This window comes from Pan troglodytes, chromosome 6 (assembly GCF_028858775.2).
Source record: "Pan troglodytes isolate AG18354 chromosome 6, NHGRI_mPanTro3-v2.0_pri, whole genome shotgun sequence".
Lineage (NCBI taxonomy): Eukaryota > Metazoa > Chordata > Mammalia > Primates > Hominidae > Pan > Pan troglodytes.
Genome location: NC_072404.2, coordinates 54,272,846 through 54,295,497, shown reverse-complemented (window position 1 = coordinate 54,295,497; position 22,652 = coordinate 54,272,846). Strand labels below are relative to the sequence as shown.

The 22,652-nt window shown below is 39.6% G+C and overlaps 1 protein-coding gene across 4 annotated transcripts in view; it reads right to left on the bottom strand.

The window, feature by feature from the left end:
- The window catches only part of ABCA13 (ATP binding cassette subfamily A member 13), a 477,235-nt gene that overhangs the window by 176,782 nt on the left and 277,801 nt on the right, over positions 1–22,652 (bottom strand). For 3 of the 4 annotated variants that reach the window (XM_016957445.4, XM_009442734.5, XM_063815352.1), the window contains exons 43-44: positions 15,820–16,069; positions 4,081–4,173 (exon numbers count right to left, since the gene is read on the bottom strand). In XM_016957445.4, the coding sequence (XP_016812934.4) occupies positions 4,081–4,173; positions 15,820–16,069 (343 nt within the window). The remainder of the gene's footprint in view (positions 1–4,080; positions 4,174–15,819; positions 16,070–22,652) is intronic. The other variant, XM_009442731.5, reaches the window with a different exon arrangement.

The following is a 22,652-nucleotide window of genomic DNA, read 5'->3' as shown; positions in this document are numbered from 1 at the left end:
GAAAAACAATTTTTAAATTTCCACTTTAAACCTTTCTGGTTAAACTTTCTGTTGCAGAAAGATTATGCAACAGAAACAGTTATGAAAACCATTTGTAGCAGTGGTTCAAAAACACATTTGTATTCCACAGTTTCCCTATCATTTCTATTTCCTTATGAGTCCCATACTTTAAAATTAATTTTTTCTAGCATTTGGAAATCAAAATTTGTTTCAGTAATGATAATTACTCTTAATTACTCAAAAATTGGAAAAGGAGGAAGAAAACTAGCATTTACCGAATTACAAGCACCGGCTAGATATTTTTACCACCATCCTTACTAGCCCTGCTTTTCAGAAGAAGAGGTGGGGTCCAGAGAGGTGAAGCAGCTGTCGAGATCCCAGCTCTATGCAAAGTGTGTGCTGCTCCAATGAGAAAGCCAGTATGATAACACCAATTGAAGAAAGCCTTGCCCAGTGAAAAGAAACTTGCCATTTCTATTAACCAGGTTAGCAAAGTACAATGTCTATGTAATTTTTGAAACAACAAAAATAACGTAAAGATTTCTCCACACTTTGTTGGCTGACTAGCTTATAGGGACTCCAGTTTGAAACTTAAGAGTTTACATGGAAATAACACCTAAGAGAGTTACGTATTTAATCAGAGTACTGTATCTGATATGTACTTTTAAAAAAAATTCCATTTATACTTCTGAAACTCAGCAGGCCTTTCTTCCTTCAGATGCCTTAGATGATGGTTAACAAGTGTTTATAATTTAATATATGACTTCAAAAAGTCTTCTTTTTCTCTTCCAAATCCTCCCTTATTCTTCTCCTAGCTCCCTTTTATAGAGTAAAACTAGGTGTCCATGAGAGGTACATAATGACCCATGACAGGTAGTTTTTTGAGCACTTCTCAGCCTCCAACAAGTTTTGTGTTCAAACAGATTCACTAAGAAGCTGTGTGAATGTTCATAAAAGGGAGAGACAGAGGGGATGATCTATGAGAAATCAGAAGTTTCTACATAATTTTTCTTTTAAAGTTTAAGAATCTAAAAATACACTTTGACTTAGCAAAGCATTTCCCTAAAGTGGCCTACAGGACACAGCTGCAGAGAGGCTGCTGGAGGAGGGTCATTTGGTCCTTCAGGTTTGGACACACTGGGTGAAATAGTTCTCTCTACTACAGGGCTGCCTGGAGTTTTCAATCACCTAAGGTGCGTTTTTTTTTTTTTTTGGAGATGGAGTCTCGCCCTGTTGCCCAGGCTGGAATGCAATGGCACAATCTCGGCTCACTACAACCTCTGCCTCCTGGGCTCAAGTGATTCTCCTGCCTCAGCCTCCCAAGTAGCTGGGATTATGGGTGCGCACCACCTTACCCAGCTAATTTTTTGTAACTTTAGTAGAGACGGGGTTTCACCATGTTGGCCAGGCTGGTCTCAAACTCCTGACCTCGTGATCCGCCCACCTCGGCCTCCCCAAAGCGCTAAGGTGCATTTTAAACCTCGAAGAGAGAGGCAGAAGCTCTAAGGACCTACTGTCTTGAGAGTTGCTTTCTGAGGCAGGAACTTGCCTTAAGAGAACAAAAGCTCTCTACAAGAACTATCCTGCCGTTGAGGTGACTATTCTTTCTACAGAACTGAGAGCACACTGATGCAAATGAAGAAAAGCAGAGAGAGGTTCAGCAAGTTGCGTGGGTCACACAGTCAGTAAGAGTGGAGCTGAGATTTGGATTCAGGCAGACTGGTCCTATATTACCCCTCTATCATGATCCCTGGTATGCACACTCTCTACACTGCTGATCCATGGCCTCAACTTTCCTCTTTACAGGCCCCTAAGAGGGAATCTGTCACCAGCCATGACAGGCTCTGAAGATCCCACCTTTTGGCTAATAATGAGCCTTCTAGATTTTCCTGAGTACCAAGATGATTTATTATATCGCTGCAATCTAATAACTTTCTTTTTAATTACAAAAATAAACCTTATCCATCTCCCCACTTGGCATTTTAAGTTTGATAGAAATATAAGATTTGCTATGACTTTTGTTCTGTACTAAACCATTAACAAGAATGGGTGAGGAAAGTGACCATTTTGTGTTAGAAATAGTAGAATTCAACACTGAAGTGCCACCAGATATAAGCCTTGTAAAATGAAGCTAAATATCTATATCTACCCGTCAGCTTCTAAAAGTTGACAACTTTAACACATTTTAAATTTTAAATTATGCATCACCTACTACTGTGAGAAAACTCATATTTTAGATCGGATTTAGACAACAGTGGATTTTTCTAGAGCTCTTCATTGTCTTCGTATGAGAGGGAGGTACAAATCAGAAGTTCAACATAGCACCATTGAGTTGACACTCAGAGTTGAGTATCTCAACAGAAAAGCAACCTATCAGTAGAATCTAATGTATTATTTTTAAATGTTTCCTCTAGTTAATTATCAAGTGATTGCCCAAGTCTTCCAAGGAAGTAAAATGTAGATATCATCAAATTCAACAATATTTTACACTTACAGAAGGAAATCTACAGGTTTTAAGTAAAACTTTTTGCTCTGATTTGAGGTCCTAGTGAATCAAGCCCTATTTGTATAACATGGACATAAATTATTATTAATACAAGTGTTCACAGCATCTTTTCATGTACCTCTCCCCCTACCCTTTTGTTATGCTGACCTCAAAAATAGATAGAAATGATTAAATATAGAAACGAGTTAAGGATAGATTAGGTAGATTTCACAAAGAAAAGGGAGAACACAAAAACATAAATCCAGGAAGGTAGAAGAAGAACAGACAGAGGAGAAAAGCAATGAGGCTGATCTGCAGGCTGGGCTGGAGGGCAGGAGCTCATGGAACAGAGAGAGGAGAGGAGGAGAGTTTGGGGCTCTACTGCAACCCACGTAAAAGGAACTGGAAGTAAAATACGTGTCCAAACAAAATGTCCAATACATTCTGCTGTCCTTTAATTATTGATTCTACCTTTTGTTTTTTCCTCTGGAAGGAGAAGGACTAGATAAAAGATTTTTTTTTTTCTAACTGGTTCTTCTTTGATCCCAGCTTGGACCAGGGCCGGACCCCATGGGGCCCTAGGTTACATTTCAATTTTTCAAAGGTAGACATATTTTACACCCTGTGTATTCCATCAGAGAGGAGAAAAATGGAAACATTACCATTGAAGCTTTAGTTAAATAAATTACTTTGTTTTGCAAAGACTAGAATGAAGCAACATAATTATCTATTAATTCTTACTGAGAACATTAATAGTTTTTCAGTCTCACACTAATTACCAATATGACTAATGGGCAAAATATGTCATCACAAATTAGAAAACATAATGCCAATATTGTATTATTGTTAGATTTTTATATTTACTACTTAAAAACATACACTTCTGGCACTTAATAAATCATTATGGCTTTTATCATTTGCCTCATTTGCTCTACCCAGAACTGTAAATTCCTTGAGACCAGGGCCATATTCCGTATTAATTTTGGTTCCTACAGCAGCACTTTGCTTGTAGTAGATTCTCAATATATAACAATTGAGCAAAATAAGAGGGAAATAAGTGTTTATAAAGAAAGGCCTCCCCTATCCAGGTTTCATAGAAAGATCATCACAATAACCATGAGTAAATACCAAAAAGATCATTTTCAAAGTAATTCACCCCAGATTGATTTACAGTACTGATCTTTAAGTCTTTTAATTTAAAAATATATATAATTAATTTTTTATATGTACAAGGATTCTCTAAAAGTAAATAACAGCTAATACATAATTCAGACTTCATTGCTACTTCATTCTTTTCAGCTTTGGGTTTTATTAAACAAATTGAATGCTGTTAATTATTAATTTATTTTGCAATAATATAAAGCATGCATGTACGAAGGGAGAAAGGGGGTAATTATGAAGCTTACTTCAGATCATTTTATATGGTGATACCCATAAGGCCCGTTCAGTAATAACCTACTCATTAGGCTAATTTTCATTTTTTATAACATAAACTTGTGACATGAAATAACCAATCATGGAGAAAAACAGTCCTCCCAGGCTACAATATTACCAGTTGGGAGTGTTCACTTTTGCAGAGAGCACCTGACACTTACTGGCGTGGGTTTAAATCTGCACAGGGTAAATCTTGATCTCTAAACTTCCGCAGAAGCACACGGGTGAGGTCCAAGTCGTCGCCCCCACTGCTGCTGTTCATTGTGAGACAAAGGAAACAAAGTGGGATTATTAGTGGCTCCCAACAGAGAATGGAGAACCAGCTGCTGACCTCACATTGTGCCCTAGCTAGGCTGATCCATCTAATGATTCCTAGTAAGTGAGATAGAGCTAATTTTCCACTGTTTTTATGATAATGCCAAACAAGCAATAAAATTGGAAAATTTATTAAAAGTATAGTTTTGCCATCAGATATGCATTTTTATAGACTCACATTCACAGTACATTATTTTCCTCAACATTTTCACTTAATAGTATAACACCACCATTTTTCACATATTTGCATGGTTTTTAAAAACAAATTTTAAAGGCTACATAATATCATATTGTGTTAATATATTAAAATCTGCAAAACTATGCTCTTAAAGTTGGAGCTCCAGTTTGGTCTGAATATTTGTTCTATTAACATAGTCCTGAAATAAAACAATTTCTAATATAAGAAATATCATTTGGTTTCTATATGTGAGCTACATTGAGCTACATTTTCTTAACAGAGGTCCTCAACACAGAATCCTATGTGTGCTTTAAGTACACATTAAATTTTACTGGCACACATCTCAGAAGTCTATTTGTAGTTCAAGCAGCATTACTGAAAGCCAAAACCACCCAAACTGAATTTCCTTACTGAAGACACCATCAGCAATAAGACACTATTCATGTCACTGTGGGGAGTTGTAGAAACAAACCCTGTATTAAATTTTATACCTCAATTATAAGACAATCTTGAGAAAATACAGAGAAAAAGACATTTTAAGATTTTCTAAATTGGACTGAATGAGAATGAGCTCATTTAATTAATTAAAATTCTAAATTAGTATTTAGAAAAGAGTACAGATTTCTTACTTTTCAGAACTTACATTGTGTTATTTATAAAATACTTTTTGAGTAAGAATCTTTGCAAACACTTGTCTCAAAAATTTCAAAAATGGTATATAATCAGCATTATAGATTATATAGATATACCTGGTGACCTCAATTCTTTTTGGAAAGAATTATTATATAAATTAACAAATACACATAAGTGACTCCTTTTAAAGAACTTAAAACATTAGCTACATTGAAGAAATGCAAACACCAGAAGCTGGGAAGAATAGGGGAGAGAAAGAGGTTGGTTAATAGGTACAAACATACAGTTATAAAAAAACTAGGTACTAGTGTTCGGTAGCACAGCAGGGTGACTGTAGTTAACAACAATTTATCCTATTTTCAAAACAGCTGGAAGATTTGAAATGTTCCCAAAGTAAGACATTATAAATATTTGAGGTGATAGATATCCTAAATCCCCTGCTTTGGTTATTATACATCGTATGCATGTATCAAAATATCACATGTACCCCATAAATATGTATAATTATTATGAGCAATAAAAAAGCTTTAAAACAGAAAATGCAAAAAAAAAAAAAAAAAGAAAGAAGAAATGTAAGCAACCACAGAGCAATCTGTAACCACTGATTTCTCTAATTAATTTTTTGTTCTCAGACAAGAAATAATTGAGTCCAAAATATTTTTCTGAATTGCTATTAGCATTAAAATGTAGAAAGGTCTGAGGTGGAAATGTAGGAATTTCCAACCACATCCTGCAGAACAAACGTAAGCTCAGAATGAGAAGAAACTTCTCATTAGGCTACTGTTCAGTGTGACCGTACACATAGAATGGAACATTACAGACTCCCAATTTCTCTAATTCCTTTAGTGAGCTCTTCTAACATACCAATCTGACATTTTCTTTGCTCAAAATTTATCAATGGCTTCTTGTTACCTATGCGTTTTGAAATAGTATTTGAATCCCTCCACAATCCTAGGGCCTGTTGCTCAACATTTCTTCCTGAGCACGGCACCCAGCCCAGCCTAGCCAGCGCAGCCCAGACCAGGAGAACCACTGTTTGATTGGGCAGATCTGCTTTTGAGGGTGCTGATCCCTCTGTGTCGGTATCTCCAATATCCTGGACACTTGATTGGAAGCCATCTCCAGCCTGGCCTGGAAACCTTGGTTGGAACACCGATTCCATAATAAGTCCTCCCTGCCTCCTCTGCTCCATTTGTCCTGCCTGGTGGCCTTAGTATACATCTTCACTGGAGTTTAACTGGAGGCTTACCCTTGTTCTCATTACTGGAATGAAGCAATCCTTGAGGAAAGGGCACAATGCTTAGGATAGGTGTTGGAACTCAGGGTCTCATAAATGATGTGTTGAACAAGTTGTGATAGGTTAACAATGCACTGAATTCATTGGCCTCATCCTTAATCTCCATCCAATTATTTTACTTCCCTAAATCTGGCCCTTTCTGAACTTTTACCATTCAAACAAAAACAAAATTTAATTGAGAAGAAATGCAACTCATTACATTAAATTAGTATTATATTTCTGCTGAGGAGGACTTTGTTTCCAGAGCAACTTAAAATGCAAACACCTCTGTGGCATCCAAATCCAGAAATAAATGTTTATAGAAAAACACTATCTTCCCCACTGCATAAAATTTAATAAAGATTTTAAAATATTTGTATGGTTTACAACTGTCCTAATATAATTCCCTACAGCTGTGGCCAGAAACACACAATTATGGAACATGCTGAAATTTACAACAAAGTTATGTCTCATAAGTAGGCAGTGTGACCTCCGTATAAACAGCCTTCAGGTTTCTAACAAATTAGGAAATGCAAGCTTCTTTTAAAAGTATCTTTGTCACCACAAACTTCAAATGCTTTTTCCTAAACTATCCCTCTTTTGTTGCCTTCAAACTCCTGGCTATATTTTAAAGTAAATCTCTATGTTAGAAACATTTGACATCTGTCCTTACTAGACTCTAGAAATTGAAAATTACTACCTATGATTCTCGAGGAACTTCATAAATGGAATCACTCTCTCTAATAATCATCTCTTAAAATTTATTGTGCACCAGAGTGACCCAAGGAGCTTGGCTGAACAAATACACACTCCTAATGGGCCTTCCTGGTTAACAAGTCCCCCCCAGTGGTTCTGATTTAGACAAGGATCAAACCAACCTTGAGAAACACTGGGGCATCTGGGAAGACAGCAGCCTACACTCTCCCCTTCCTTCCTCCATTCCTCCCTTCCTCCCTTCCTCCTTTCCTTTCCGTTCCATTCCGTTCCATTCCTTTCCATTCCATTCCATTCCATTCTTTTCCCTTCCTTTCCTTTCCTTTCTTTATTCCTTCCTTCCCTACACTCTCAGCTCCAGTCTTTCGACCTCTCCTGATCCAACCAGCTTTTGGTGTTGATAAATTTCTGGTTCCAGGTGAGGTCTTGGGCTCTATGGGATTTGCTACTAGCCAAGCAAATTCAGGGCCATAATCTCTACAGGCCTGGCCACATATGAATGCCATGTGAAGAACAGGAGCAGAGCATCCAGGGAAAAGGACCAGAAAGGACCCATCCTGGGAAGTGTGGCCCTCAGAGACCTGCAAATCTCCAGAGAACTCAGCCTCCCCTCTCTCGCTGGACCCCAGTAGTCAAGAAAAAGCTTAATTAAAGGAGCTGATTCCTTCTATTCCTAAATGAGAGAGAGTATAGGAAGCAAAGGTCCCCACCTCCCTGTAAAAAACAGAAAGTACTGGCAGCCCAGCTGCTGCCCTACAGAGGCAGAATGTGCTTCGATTCGGAACTTCATCCAGTTGATAGGCAACATCCTTATCTGATCTGTCAAAACAGCAATAACAAACACATGTCCTGGGGTCCCAGCAACCAGAGAAAAACCCAAACAGTGCCAATACTTATGAAAAATAAAGGTGCTGCAGGAATACACACTTTAAAGTTAAAAACAAAACAAAACAAAACAAAAAAACAGAGAAGCAAATGCCTACACAGGACTTTCTCAAACCAAGAAGAATGGTTTCCTGAAGATAATATTAGAGGTATAAATTGAGTAAGAGGATAGCCACTGTTTAGATACAAACAGTGATGTATAAGAAAAATCCACACAGAAGGAGGACAAAAAGGAAAAAGAAATCCTTAAGGAAAGATAAAGAATTAAAAGATGGATTTGGAAGACCCTAACATGAGATGTGCTAGGAGTTCTAAAAGGAGGTAAAGGAAAAATGGGTGTGTAGAAATTAGATTAATAATAGAAGAAAATTACCCTGAACTGGCAGGACACGGTGGCTCACGCCTGTAATCCCAGCACTTTGGGAGGCCAAGGCGGGCAGATAACCTAAGGTCAGGAGTTCGCGACCAGCCTGGCCAGCATGGTGAAACCCTGTCTCTATTAAAAATACAAAAATGAGCCAGATGTGGTGGTGCATGCTTGTAATCCTAGCTACTCGGGAGGCTGAGGCAGGAGAATCACTGGAACCCAGGAGGTGGAGGTTGTAGTGAGCCAAGATCACGCCACTGCACTCCAGCCTGGTCAACCGAGTGAGACCCCATACTCCCCCACCCCCCAAAAAAATTACCCTGAACTGAAAAAAAGACTTAAATCTGCAGTTTTGATAAGGAAACAGTAGCGGGGGGGGGGGGGGGGAAATCCTTTACTCCAAGGATAAAGAAGAAATCTTACACAATTCCAGGCAGAAAAAGTTACCTATGAGGGGAAGAGACTCAGATAGACTGCTCCAAATCAGACTTCATACCTGGAAGCTACAAAAATAATCCCCCTCATATCACTCCCCAGATTTTAGAACTCCTTAATGCCTCCCTGCATTGTGTTTGCAAGATAATGTCAATTCTCCTCAGAATGCCTTATAATACCGTAATACCTGCCAGAAACCATCAAGGCTTCTGCTAGACTTCCTTCATTACTTTTCACATTTACTCACACTCTTCCTTTAGAGAGAGTACAAGAGAAGAAACTTTCTCTTCTCCACGTCTGGAAAACACCTATTTATCTCAGAAGAAGCAATTTAGGGGGCATAGCCTTAAAACACCTTCTTTGACACCCCTAAATAGATCTCCCCATGTGGCTTATGCACAACCCCTGCACCAAGTATCTACCTATAAGACTTTCCCATCTGTTTGTAGGGATCATTTCTCTGCTTGACTGTAAACTTTCTCAGGGTAGAACTTATGGCCGTGTAAGTGTTTGTGGAATGAGAATTAGAGCCAGGAGGGCTGAAATGGATTCTCAGTCCTGTTTCTGCTAGGTTGTGCCAACCGAGGAGTTCACCCAACATCTGTGAGTTCACTGTCCACAATGAGAATGTCGTCATCAGGGATTCTCTCTCTTTTTTCTTAAATTTCAACCCACTAAGAGGTACGACTACCAGCAATTCACAAATTACTGAATCTCAGGTGGGCTGAGCTGAAGAACAGTTCACCCAGGGTGAGGGGCCATGAAGTACATCCTAAATTCATGGTTGGGTAGAGCATGAAGGATATATATTCACTCATGGGTAAACATTTTAAAAATGCCTACTCAGTGCTGGACTTTGTCCCCATACAATGTATACATAATTAAGTCAAGCAAATAGTTTCAGCTATTTCATTTACCATCTGTTTTTTCCCACTGGACTGTAAAAGGACCATGGGCGAGTTACATTGAGAAAGCAGCTTCTGTGCCATGACTGAGAGGAAGAATGCTCTTGGGGTATCCAACTGGACATGCAAAGTCGGTCCAGAGTTTGGATGTTCTATGACCTGGACGAAGCCTGGTGTGAAGGCGGACCTTGCAGACAAGGGAAGGGCAAACAGGAAATGAGATCAGAGGGGCAGCCAGCACTTTGTATGTTATTCTGCCAGAAAAAAGGCCTCCAAGAGCCTGCTGGTGAATGTGCTACATCCTCTCCATCCCGCTCAAAAGCGCAGATGATATATTAGGTCCATCCTAGTATTTACTAAGAATAAGAAGAAAAATAACTTTCATTATATTTCTTCCAAACAATTGTCCAATTACTTTCCATTCGTCCTCTCACTGAATTACTGAAACAAAGTGAAGCAATCACTATTATCTCATGTGATAAAGATGCCACATACATAGAAGGAAGTTGTACATATATGAGGAGAAGAATATAAATAATTGAAGATGTTCTCTATGAATGTTAACATCACTGGATCATGAAGTATACATTTGTCACATCCCGGTGACCATTTTGCAAAACCTGGTGGACGTTTTTGAGATGACAGAACACCAACAAATATACACCAACAATCACTGTCAGTCTTCAGTTAATTTAATTTCTGTTATCCTTCTGCATATAACAGAAAAGCTTGAGTTTTACAGAACACCAAGTGATTCTACTGTAGGCAAGTGGCCAAGAGATTGGTCAAATTTAGTGGTATTTGTTAAGGAAGATGTTGTAGGAAATGTTGTGGGTTGAATGATTTCCCTCCAAATTTCATGCCCACTCAGAACCTCAGAAAGTGATCTTATTCGGAATGAGTTTATCCAGATATAATTAGATGAGTTCATACAGGATTAGAGCGGGTACCATATCCAATATGACCGGTGTCCTTCTAAGAGGGAAATGTGGACACAGAGACATGCAGGAGGAAGGCCACATGAAGACAGGAGGCTGAGACTGGAGTGATGCTGCCACAACTCAAGGCATGTCAGGGATCGCTGGCAGCCACCGAAGCTATAGACACAAGGAAGGATTCTCCCCTGGAGCCTTCAGAGAGGACATGGTCCTGCTGACCCTTTGATTTCAGACTTCTGGCCTCCAGAACAGTGAGAAAATACATTTCTGTTAAGTAACCCAGTTTGTGGTTCTTTGCTATAGCAGCCCTAGAAAACTAAAAAAGGCACCCAGTTTCTGCTGGCATGCTAACAGGAGAAGGGGATGGTGACAGTGGGCACTGACTGGCCACATACATCCACTGGCCCTCTTGGGTTCTTAAAGAACTGGTGTAGCGACCAGGACTTGGGAGTCCTACACTTGCTCCTTCTAGGTCTTTTTCTAGGTCTCCTAGTTGGAGAACTAGGAGAAAAAGAGAGAGAGTTTGGGGGTAGGAACAAACTCAGCAGACAGTGGGCCAGGGTCAGGTCCATGTTCAAGGAGGGCTCACGGGTTTTTCTAATGCAGTGAACTAGTGGTGTATTTAGGACCATCTCCTCTAGCAAGGACTAAGAGCCCCATCCCAGAAGATGAGGTCATGGAGCCTAAATATTTTATATTTTTAATGTGTAGAGAGCTGTCTTTCTATGCTCCATTTGTTTGTCTGCTGCCTGTCCAAGTTAATTTCTGGAAGACATTTTTGATACATTTCATTTTCATTATCTCAATTTAACAAGGATTTAATGAAAGTAACCATTTCTAGACATGTTGGCAGGAACTAAAGGTATAGATATAAAGAAGGCTTGATCCTTAAGCTCCAGGAAGTCTCCCTGTAGGAAGAAAGGCAAGAATCCCCCGCACTAAGTTAAGCCACAGTGACATCCACACAGGAATGACAGACATTCAGATGAGAGAGCAAGCACAGAGGATCCTTGGAAGGGGGCATCTGAGCCGGGTTTTGAAGTATTCTTATTTTGCTGGGAACATTAGAGTGTATAGAGTGGGAGTGGCAGAGGACTGAGGAGGTAGTTTCCATTTCCTTAAACAGGGAGAGATGCAGCAACATCATGTATGATTGTGTCATTCTGAAGTTCAGAGCATGAGATAAAGGGAGTGGCAGAGGCTGCAGAGGCACCAGGAGGACCTGTAGGATATGCTAAGATGTGGCAATATCATCCCTTGGGCAATATGGAGCTGCTCAAGGTTTTGAGCAGGTCCGTCAGGTCTTACCAGCCTCAGATGTCTGCAAGCAGGTGCAGCTGTGTTCACACTGTATCTCTCAGAGCTGCACCACCCTCCTCTAATTTCTCTGGGGCTGCTCTGTGCTGCTCGTCTCCACCCTAAACAGGCACAGAGGCCCTGCCACCCTTTTCTCACACTTCTTAGTGGGGAGGGAGAATTTCTGGAGCACTCTCAAAACAGCAATCAGAGCAAGTTGATTCAGAACAAAACTGAGTCAGAAGCCTGGGTCATGAATGTCTGACCAGACCCCAAACCAACACAGACATGCTCCATACTTCTCCTCCTCCCTCACAGTCTATAAAGTCAATGTGCTATGGAGGTCTGGTTACAAAACAAGCATCTTTACAGCCGTGGATGTCATGCGTTCACTCTCCACCTGGCCACCAAAGCATGTGAGTTGGAGAACACTGCAGACTGAGTTGCCAAAGCCCCAGGTTTGTTTGGGCCCAAGAAGCTCAAACCCTCTATGAGCTGTGGGGGTGTCATCTGTTCCCTTCATTTGTAGAAGGATTCAGGTAGAAAAGAACCTCTCTAGTGCATTTCTTCTGGTTTGTGCTTTTATGAAGATTTGTATTCTGCAAGAAATTTTCAGTGAATTTAATGTAGATATATAATTGCATTTTCTCAACTCTAAAATTTTAGAAGCATGGGGCTCTATTGAGAATTGTCAGAACACTAATAAGATAAGATTTATATGTATCTTCCAAATCAGCACAAAGCTAATACATTCATGATTTTTGAAAGCTACATGCAGGCCTGAATTATGCACCTATCAACAGGGAGTTATCCTAAGGAGAAAGCGAGGGAGTGTAATGGCAATCTTATATGCCTTCCCAAGGAGACTGCTCACAGATGTTATAAAATGGGGTTGTCCCACATTTGGAGCAGCAAGGATGGGTGCTGGGTTACCATGGGTGGCCTGTGTACACAGGGAGTCAGGAGGACTATAAGATGTGAAAATCTGGGCCCCTTTTGAATCATTCCTGTGCCAAGATTTAGATCATGGTGCTCAGATTCAATAAAGAAGGAATGGCCACATCATTTATCACTCATAAGAGGGCACTTTTGAGAGTGGAAAGAGGCAAGTTTAATACAAATGCAAAACAACAGGGGTTGTCTTCAGAGAAATCAAGGTACACACTCACAGAGGATCCAGTATGCAGAAGAAAAGTGATGAATGTCAGTGGAGAATTCCTAACAAGAGCAGTTATAGCAGCCATAAAATGATAAAATGATGATAGTTATTCTTCTCCCCCACTAATTTTTGACTATCACTGCAAACATTAGAGATAATAACAAAAAAGCAAGAAAATGTTCCATCAGTGTGGATGCTTCCTGGTAGCTTTTTACTTTTTTCCTCATAACTAACTAAACTACCACTCTACTAAAACAAAAACTGAGAAAATGTAAGCTTGTTCTTTTCTCTTTAGACAGAAATTAACCATGAGAAGTGGGGCACTTGCAATCACTGATGGAACAGGTACTATAACCTGTGTAGGCAGGACTCCTCTGTAAGGATGAGAAAATAAACCTCCAGACATGTGAATGCCTCTGTTTCATAAGTCAAGTAACATTATGAAAAATGAGAACAAACAAATATCTTACTTTAAAATAGTAACTCTTAGAAATAGAAGAAAATATTAAAATATCTTAATTCTCAGACTCAAAATAATTTTGAAGTGCATCACTTCTATAACAAATGAATACTGGGAGAGTAGGAAAAATGCCTTCAAATGAAAAACATAATCGCCAAATTAATAATGCAGTAGAGAAAGTGAATGGCTATCTGGAGTCAACTGAAAATGGTATCAGTGAAATAAACACCATGAAGGGAAATTCTCAACGGTCTCAGAAGAAAAAGATAAGCGGTAAAGTTGAGAGAGGGGAGGAGGGTGAAGAAGTCAGTTAGAAGCAAAATATGATGTGGAAATACACTTATATATATATAGACGATGCTTAATATATTCAATATGTAAAGTAAAATTTTCAATAACCAAAAAACTTTGAAAATATTCAACTTCAATAGTAATCAAAGAGCTGCCTATTAAGCAATGAAATATCAGGTCTGAACTATCAAAACTATTAGAGTTTAGAGAACTGAACTTCCTTTCTCCCACAAAACTAGGAGTTTTGGTTTGTTCTAATTATACATATAACTACCACCTAGAACAGTAGCTAGCATATAGTAAGTACACCATAAATATTTGTTGAAGAAAAGAATCAATGATTTTATAAGACTGTTAATTGGCACACATTTATAAGGGTAATTTGGCAATATCTACCATAAAAATACTGATGCCTTTGCCCCCCAAAATTCTAATAGAAATGTCTGATGGTAAGAATAAGTAGATAGTCACCTAAATCTAACTAAATAAAGATTCTTATACAGCATTGCCTATAATAGGAAAAAAAACAAATAAATAAACCTTTATATGCCCCCAAAAAGAGACTGTCTAAATAAATTAATGTGCCTCCAACAACATACTACTAAAGAGCCATTCAGTAGTCAGGGTACTGTAGTTTTCATGAGTAAAGTGGTTGTACTGATTTATAAGAAGAGATACAAAGATATTATGGAGTGTAAAAGAGTTACAGAGAGTATTACAGTGTAATCGCATTGTGATAACAAATACAAATGCATGTAGATACAAGTATTATGTATATCATGTGGCAGATTATCCCAATAGGTTTACTGTAGATATCTCTGATAAAATTACATGTGATTGTTTTTTATTTTATTTTTTGGCTAGCCTGTGCTTTGTATTATTTTCTTCAAGAAACATATTTTATAATCAAAAGACTCAAAATAGTGACAGCCCTTTTATAGTTGAGGAGTGTAACAAGGAGGGAACAAACTGAAGAGTTTACCATAGATTTTTACTTTGTCCATGTATTTGTTTAAATCTAATTCCAAATTACACATCACTACAAAAATTACACACATATTAGTAGGCTCTTAGAGATTAGCTGGTTAAGCTGCTTATTTTAGTAAGCATATATATTTGACAAAAGCAGAACTGACACCGTCCTCTTAGTTGTCTTCATGTTGAAAAGCCTAGCCAGTATGCTTGTGCAGTTGTTAACTAGTATCACTGAGTCCCAGTCATTTGTCTCCCCAACCCAAATGTGAAAAATTGTAGCCACCTTGAAGACGATTTTGCATGTTCAATGTAGTGATATCTGGATCACAGTCATGGCCGTTCCCGGCAAGGGCCGGGCCTCTCTGACTCTGCACAGATTCTCCTGAATCTAGAGAGGAGCCCGCTAAACTAAGGCAAAGGAACTTAGGGGATCGGTTTCTATTTTAGGTTCCCAACCCTTGTGTATGAATCTGCAACCCAGAAAGCTCTGAGTTCTTGCGTAAATTCATTTGGGGCAAAAACCCAGGCTCTTCTGAACGCACCGGCAACAGATCCTGCTCAATTGACCCCGGACTGGGGAGGCTCAGGGCTTCCATCCCTTCCGTGCTGTCATAGGTTTCTCCGCAGAGAGGTGTGTGCAACTGTGGGGCTGTTGTCCCAGAAACAACTGTGGAGGGCTTTGTGAAAATACCACATATATCTAATACGTTCTAGAATCCTACAAATCCCGGAGTCTATCCCGCCCTCCTGTGGGGCAGGGCGTGCTGGGCCCTCTGCAGGTCGGCGGGTGACAGCTTGCGCCCTTTCGCGCAGGGACTCGGCCACCATGAGGAGGGGTCAGGGGCTCAGGATTCGGAGACCAGGCAGCCTCATTAGCCTTAAGCGCCTGCCCTGAGACAGCCTGAGAGGAGCAAGAGCTTCTCCAAGGATCTCCTCGTGAATTCAGACCTCGGAAATAATGAAAACATTTATATTTCCAGTTTTTATCTAGAATTCTCAAAAGTATCGAAGCTATTGCAATTCATAATCTGCCTCGACATAATTTTGAAATCAAAGGAACAAAAACAACTTACCTGAAAAAGTAGGTCTCGGCCCGCTGGTAATGTCCAGGTGTGAGTCTGAGGGGAGGGTACTCGGTGGCCAGGGGTCTCACCATGAACAAGCCCATGGCCAAGGCCACGAAGAGGACTGGCAGCAGCAGGTCGGCGAGGGTGCTCTTCCCGGCGCGCAGCGTGCGGCGGAGCCTCCGGGCCAGGAGCGCGGCCACTTGTGCGCGGAGCAGCTGGAGGCCCTGCACAGTTGCGGGCCGTGCTAGGGAGCCACCTGCAGGACGGGCGGGAGGAAGGGCGGCTGGGTCAGCTCTGCGGAGGTGACAGCGCTTTGCCTCGTTTGCCCTCTCGGTGACCCTGCGGCATCTCTCAGCCATGGGAATGCGACGCAGGCCCACCCCATGAGGACTCCCTTGAGTGTCCCCTTTATGCACCTAAAGTGCGGAAGCTGGGCCTCGGGCCGGAAGGCTGCAATGCAATTGGAAGCCTCGTGGCAACGCGTGGCAGGAGCAGGACGTGTGCGCTCCGCTGCGCTTAGAGCGGACGACACACCTGGGCTGCTCCTTTGCTTCCTCCTCCTCTCTCCCACCATCCTTTTCCTCTCTGTTCTTAACTCCAGGTCTCTCCTGGGAAAACCCCAGCTTATGTGTGGGTCGGGATTCATTCAGGGAATAACCCCACGGCCTGCTTTTCCTCAGTTCCACCGTCCCTGCACCCCGCCCCCCGCCCCTCCCGGCGCCTTCCACTTCGCCGCAGGGCATAGGAGAGCCCGGCGCCTGCCCCCTGCGCCTCCCTGCTCCCGCTTCCCTGCTCTGGGGGACGCAGCGAATGTGAAAACATCCTCAGCTATCAGAGCGATCCACAGGCAAAATTCGAAAGGAAAGCGTGAGCTGTGCATCATTCATCTACTGATCATCTGGCCACGCTCCCTCAAGAGTGATCCTTTGGGGCCTCTACCAACGAATCTCAGTAAATCTCCTGGAGTTGAGGTTGCACGTTCCAAACAAGCTGTGGAGAGCAGCTTTTCTGTCCACTGGGTGGATGAGAAGCTGGGAAGCAGAGACAGAGGTAGCCCATGGGCTGCAGTCTTAAACCACGTCCAAAGCAGGACTCAGCCGGATCAATCAGCTGTGGTGATAGTTTTTACCAGTGATTGACTCTAAAGTACTCCAGAAAATCCAATATGAAGTATTTCACAAGAAAGGCAGTCTTATAAAGAACAGATGTACTAAACGGATTGTACTGCTCACAAACACCAAACTGAAATACAGTTAATAGCAGCAAACAAGTTTGAAGACCCAAAAGAGAACATTTTTAAAGAAGCTGTACCATGTGAAAGAGACATCATTTGTCACAGCATTGAGAACAGAATTGTAGAGGGGTCATGGGGATAAAAATGCATATCTGAGAAAACTTCATTTGGGATATTTACTGAGTGCCTAGTGTGTGCAGGCGCTGGGCTCTTTGGTTTCTGTCCCCAACATACGGGTTGAGATAAAAATGTAAAGAAATAACCCAGCACAGTGTAACAAAGTGTCAGGCTGGAAAGAGTCGGTACCAAGGAGTGAGTCCTTGGGATGCTGAGGAAAAAGTGAGAAACAGGCCCAGCGGCCCGGACGTTCAGGTAGAATCCTTGAGATCCCTGGGAGTTTACAGGCAGACAAGAAAATGTGGAAGTCTAAAGATCAAAACAGGAGGTATAAATAGGCCTGGCATTCTCTGTGAATAGCAAGGAAACAGAATGTGGCACATCCGTGTAGCAAGTGGCAGGAGATGAGAGTTAAAGGTGATCAGAAACCAAGACAAGAAAGACCTGCACACCCATTTTTAAGGATTTCAGGGTTTGTGCTGGACAGAAGACTTCCAAACCCAGTAGTCACTTGGGCTGAGTCACATGTTAGACTTCCAAATTATAAGGCAAATTAGTATTTAATTTTAATGAGTAAAGTTCTAATGAGGATGAGGCATTAGGTAGTTAAAGCAGTGGTTTCTAAACCAGGCTGCATATCAGATTCACCTGGGAACATTTTAAATGCTGGTTGCCAGGCCCTACCTCAGGAAAAAAAAAAAAAAATCCCAATCTCCAGAGACTCAGAGTTAAAAGTGTGTTTTTATAACTTCCCAGAAGATTGAAATTCTCAGCCAGTCTACGGAACCACTGATTTAATGCATTTATCAATGGTGATCCGTATACAGCTCTCATAAAGCAGTTATTAAGTCAGCATATAGACAGATTATATTGCTAGGAAAAAAGTATGTCATTAAACTAAATTTTATATCTCTACCTATCTATCTATCTATCTATATACACACATACAAGTATATACACCCTTCTTGATGATTTTATGAGGTTATAGTGCTGGATAACACCAATTCTATTAAGTCTGCATATTTATTAGGATAAGTATTTGAATTCTCTAACTCAAGCTAAAATAATTGGGATGTTCTTGGGTGCCCATCCCTGGATTTCTAAAAGTAATTACTGAGACAATTACTTGATATCTTCACAACCCTTTGACCAAGAAGCTCTTTCTCTGACAAGGTAAAATGCCATACTTTGTTCAGGCTTAAAAGGAACTGAATAGCCACAGTTCACCAAATGTCACAACCTACAAATTAGCCTTTATGTAGCAGCTTTTGACATTCACATCTAGCCACCCATTCTTAGCCACCTGCCAAACTGTGCACCTTCTCATATTTGTGTACAGCAGGGAAATGGCTGTAAATACCTGTTTAGTTGGCAGAAGAGATATTTGTTAAGTGATACAAAACTGACAAGACTAAACAAGTATTGGATATCTACTTAGCAATTTGCTCTGGTAACAGAAAAGGAATAGAGTAGACTCAGAGAGTGGTGATTTATGTGCACACTGGCCTGGGTTCATTGAGAACAATCATCAGAGCCACTGTGGGGTGGGGAACATTCAATTTTTTAATCCTGGATTTGAATCTAATCTCAGCCACCAACATATCGTGTGGATTCTGGAACATTATTTAACCTCTCTGAATGTCATCTCCTCACTTGTAAAGTAGAGATTTGTAATATTTTCCCTCTATGTAATGAGAATTATTATTAGAATAATTATTAAACTGCCAGAATAAACGTAATGTTGACCTGGAGTCATAGTAAATGTTCATCAGACAGCCTCAATAAGTCTGTGGGGAAAGATGTTTCTCATATTAAGAAGAATAAATTTTCTCCACCTTCCCGTATATGTTAATTGGACATAAATGAGAAAAATAAAGGGCTAATACAGTTTATGGTTATGAATCAACCACCAATCAAATATTCATGGCTTAACTCATGAAAGTATTCGCATGAATAATTTAACAGACAAAATTAAAATGCTGGGCCAAATTGTTATGAATTGCCTTCTTTGACTTATGAGTGCAATTATATTCAAGGACTCTAGTTTCATCCATAATCATGCATTCCCATTTATCCTGACCATCAAATTGCTTGGGAAGAATGTCCAAAGAATTTTTCTTTTGGTCACTTGGCTGCAATTGTTCAAACGTTAACACCTATGAGAAATAGCTTAAATATCAAAGCCTCAGCAAGCATCCAAGAATATGATCTCCACACTACCCAGTTCATCCAAGTGTTCTTGAAGATTTTATAATAAAGCTTTACAAACATAATGCTTTCAAGTCAGTAAAATTAAGATGAATACTCCAAAAGAAAATGGGCACGCAACGTTCAGGAATATACAGTTAATAAAAGATTTACAAAATAGCCAATATGTAAATATTGTAATCTAAGGCAATAATTTAGTTTTTAAACTAATCAATATAGTAAAGATTAAAGATAATATTAACATCTAATATTATTGAGGGTTAAGGAAATGGATCTTCTTATACATTGCTGGTGGGAGAACAGGTCCATATAGTCTTTCTGTTGGAGACAAATACAGATCGCCTTTGATCTGCTTTATCTCAATACAAGAGTTTTATTATAAATAATAAAATAAAATTTCATCACATACGTAAACCAGGTGATTTATAACATCTTGCTGGGCGCGATGGCTCACACCTATAATCCCAGCACTTTGGGAGGCCAAGGTGAAGCAGATTACCTCAGGTCAGGAGTTCAAGACCAGCCTGCCCAACATGGTGAAACCCTGTGTCTACTAAAAATACAAAAATTAGCCAGGCATGGTGGTGTATGCCTGTAATCCCAGCTACTTGGGAGGCTGAGGCAGGAGAATCACTTGAAACAGGGAGGCGGAGGTTGCAGTGAGCGAAGATCACGCCACTGCACTGCAGCCTGGGTGACAGAGTGAGACTCCATCTCCAAAAAAAAAAAGAAAAAGAAAAGAAAAGAAAAAGAATATAATAACAAGAGGCAAGAAACAACTTAAGTATTTAATATGTAGGTATTAACTGAACAAATTACAATACAAGGATGTAGTAAAATACATGAATCTGCTTAAGGTAATAGTATAGGTAAATACTCATAGAGAATGTTTATTACATTTTGAAAGTGAATAAAGCAATTTAAGATGAAATTATACAGTCTTTTGAAAAATGAACATGAAAGGTGACTCAGTAAAATGAGTGGGAGAGGGAATATGACCCAAGTATTAACAGCGTGTATTAACCAAAAAATGAGAGAGGGTTAAAACATCACATATGAAATTATAGGAAGACACTCATCATATATCAGATGAAAAATGTTGCAAAGTAATACATATAGAATGAAGATAATTTGCTAAAACTACTAATATTAAACTATAAAAATTAATATTTTGATATGCTTTTAGTGAAAAGTTGCATTTTATCCAATAATTCATAAACCCTACATGCCATTTGATAAAATGGAAGGTTTTAATTTAAAAAGCGAAGGTGGTATAAGCATTTTTTAACCTACTTAAAAATTTATATTCTTGTGGTGAGATTATGACTCTTTTATTCTTCTTCACAATTTTCTGGGTTTTCTCAGCACTGAACACTTAATCATCTTGTAAACGATAAATTTGTAAAGACTGTACACTTATTCAGGAAATAAAGCATGATTTTATGAGATAGAAACAGCAAAATTCTCTGTTCAGTGAGTTACAGAATTCTAGTGCTGAAATGGCTTTCTGAACTAATGTAGATCAAAAGGTTCATTTATTTATAAATAAATCCAGTTCAAGAGAGGCTGTGAAATGAGTTAAATTTGGGGAATTAAATTCAGTGAGTATTTACTAGTGCAAGTGCTATGCTAGGTGCTGGGTTATCTATTTGAAGAAGGGTTTCGAGACGTTCTTGGTCTTGTAATAGAGTCAAACAAGTAAACAAAACGTGTCAGTGAAACCTGAACAGCACAGTGAAATATACATAATGTCAGATTAGAGGAAGTTTCTTCAAGGAGTCAGCCAATGCCAGCAATTCAAAAATAAAAAGATGTTTGTGACAGGTAGGGAGGGTAACCAGAGTGTGAAGAAATAGAAGGAATCTCATGCAAAGACATGGATTATGGGACAGAAATATGCTAAGCTGGTTACAGAAATGGTATGAGGACTATTTTCTGCTGACTCCAGTCATAATGCTGGATTTCAGAATAATTGGCAGACATGGAAAGACATAAATCATTGCATCTGTCTCACCAAGTCAGGGAAATAGAATCAGGTGAGCTGCATGGAAACCTTAACAGTGCTACAGGTTTCCTTGGGAAATATACTTCTAATTCAATAGGCAGACACCATTAAGATGGGTACTAACTTTGTAAATGTCTCACAGGGGAAGTCACACACTCTAGCATCAGGATGCCTGAATTCCAGCCCTGGCTAACCCTGAATACACTGAACATTTTGGACAGGTAATTTTCTTCCCTGTTAGATAGGGTACTCTTCAATCTTTGTTCTGGTATATATAAAGTTGTATGACATTTATCCAAATCATTACTGAATTGTCTTATTCAAAACATTTTTGTTTCCCCAAGTAGAGAGCCAATAAAATCAAACATCTTATTTTTAAAGAAGAATAGAAAACGGAAGAGGAGAGGAGAGAAGGAAAAGGAAGGAAGGAGAGAGGAAATAGGAAAGGGAATAGAGAGAAATCAAAAGGAAAAGAAAATAAAAGAATGTTTTTGTGGCATGTGGGTGCTTACTAACACAACATAAAACCTGAAAAACAATTATTTATTAAACATGGCAGTACAGACAGCTAGGAGCCGGGCACAGTGGCTCATGCCTGTAATCCCAGCACTTTGGGAGGCCAAGGTGGGCGAATCACTGGAGGTCAAGAGTTCGAGACCAGCCTGGCCAACATGGTGAAATCCCATCTCTACTAAAAATACAAAAATTAGCTGGGCGTGGTTGTGGGTGCCTGTAATCCCAGCTACTCAGGAGGCTGAGGCAGGAGAATTGCTTGAACCTGGGAGGTAGAGGTTGCAGTGAGCCAAGATCACGCCACTACAGTCCAGTCTGGGAGACAGAGCAAGAATCTGTCTCAAATAAATAAATAAAGCTAGGTTAATTAAATATATTCTTAAAAAGTAAAATCAATATTAAGCCTAATTCTTTAAAGAAGCTAATAAGTGGAGGCTATATTTATCTAAACTGTTTTATTGATAATCTCATAATTATCTTATCAATTTATGTGATACTTTATCTGTTTATTTCTTATAACAACCATACCGCTTTTTCAAATGTAATTTTTCTTAAAAAAACACAATATAGGTAAAAGAAAAATGCTACATGTCATGCCATTAAAATTTCCAATTCCTATGTGGCTAATTCGTCATTGATTTGGTTCTTTGCAATGCCCTATGATTGTAATAGCCAAAATGTCAAAAGATCAAATTAGTATTTCACTTTTGAATAAGGTCATCCCTTAAACCCCACCACATTTTTGAATAAAGGTTGCTGAAA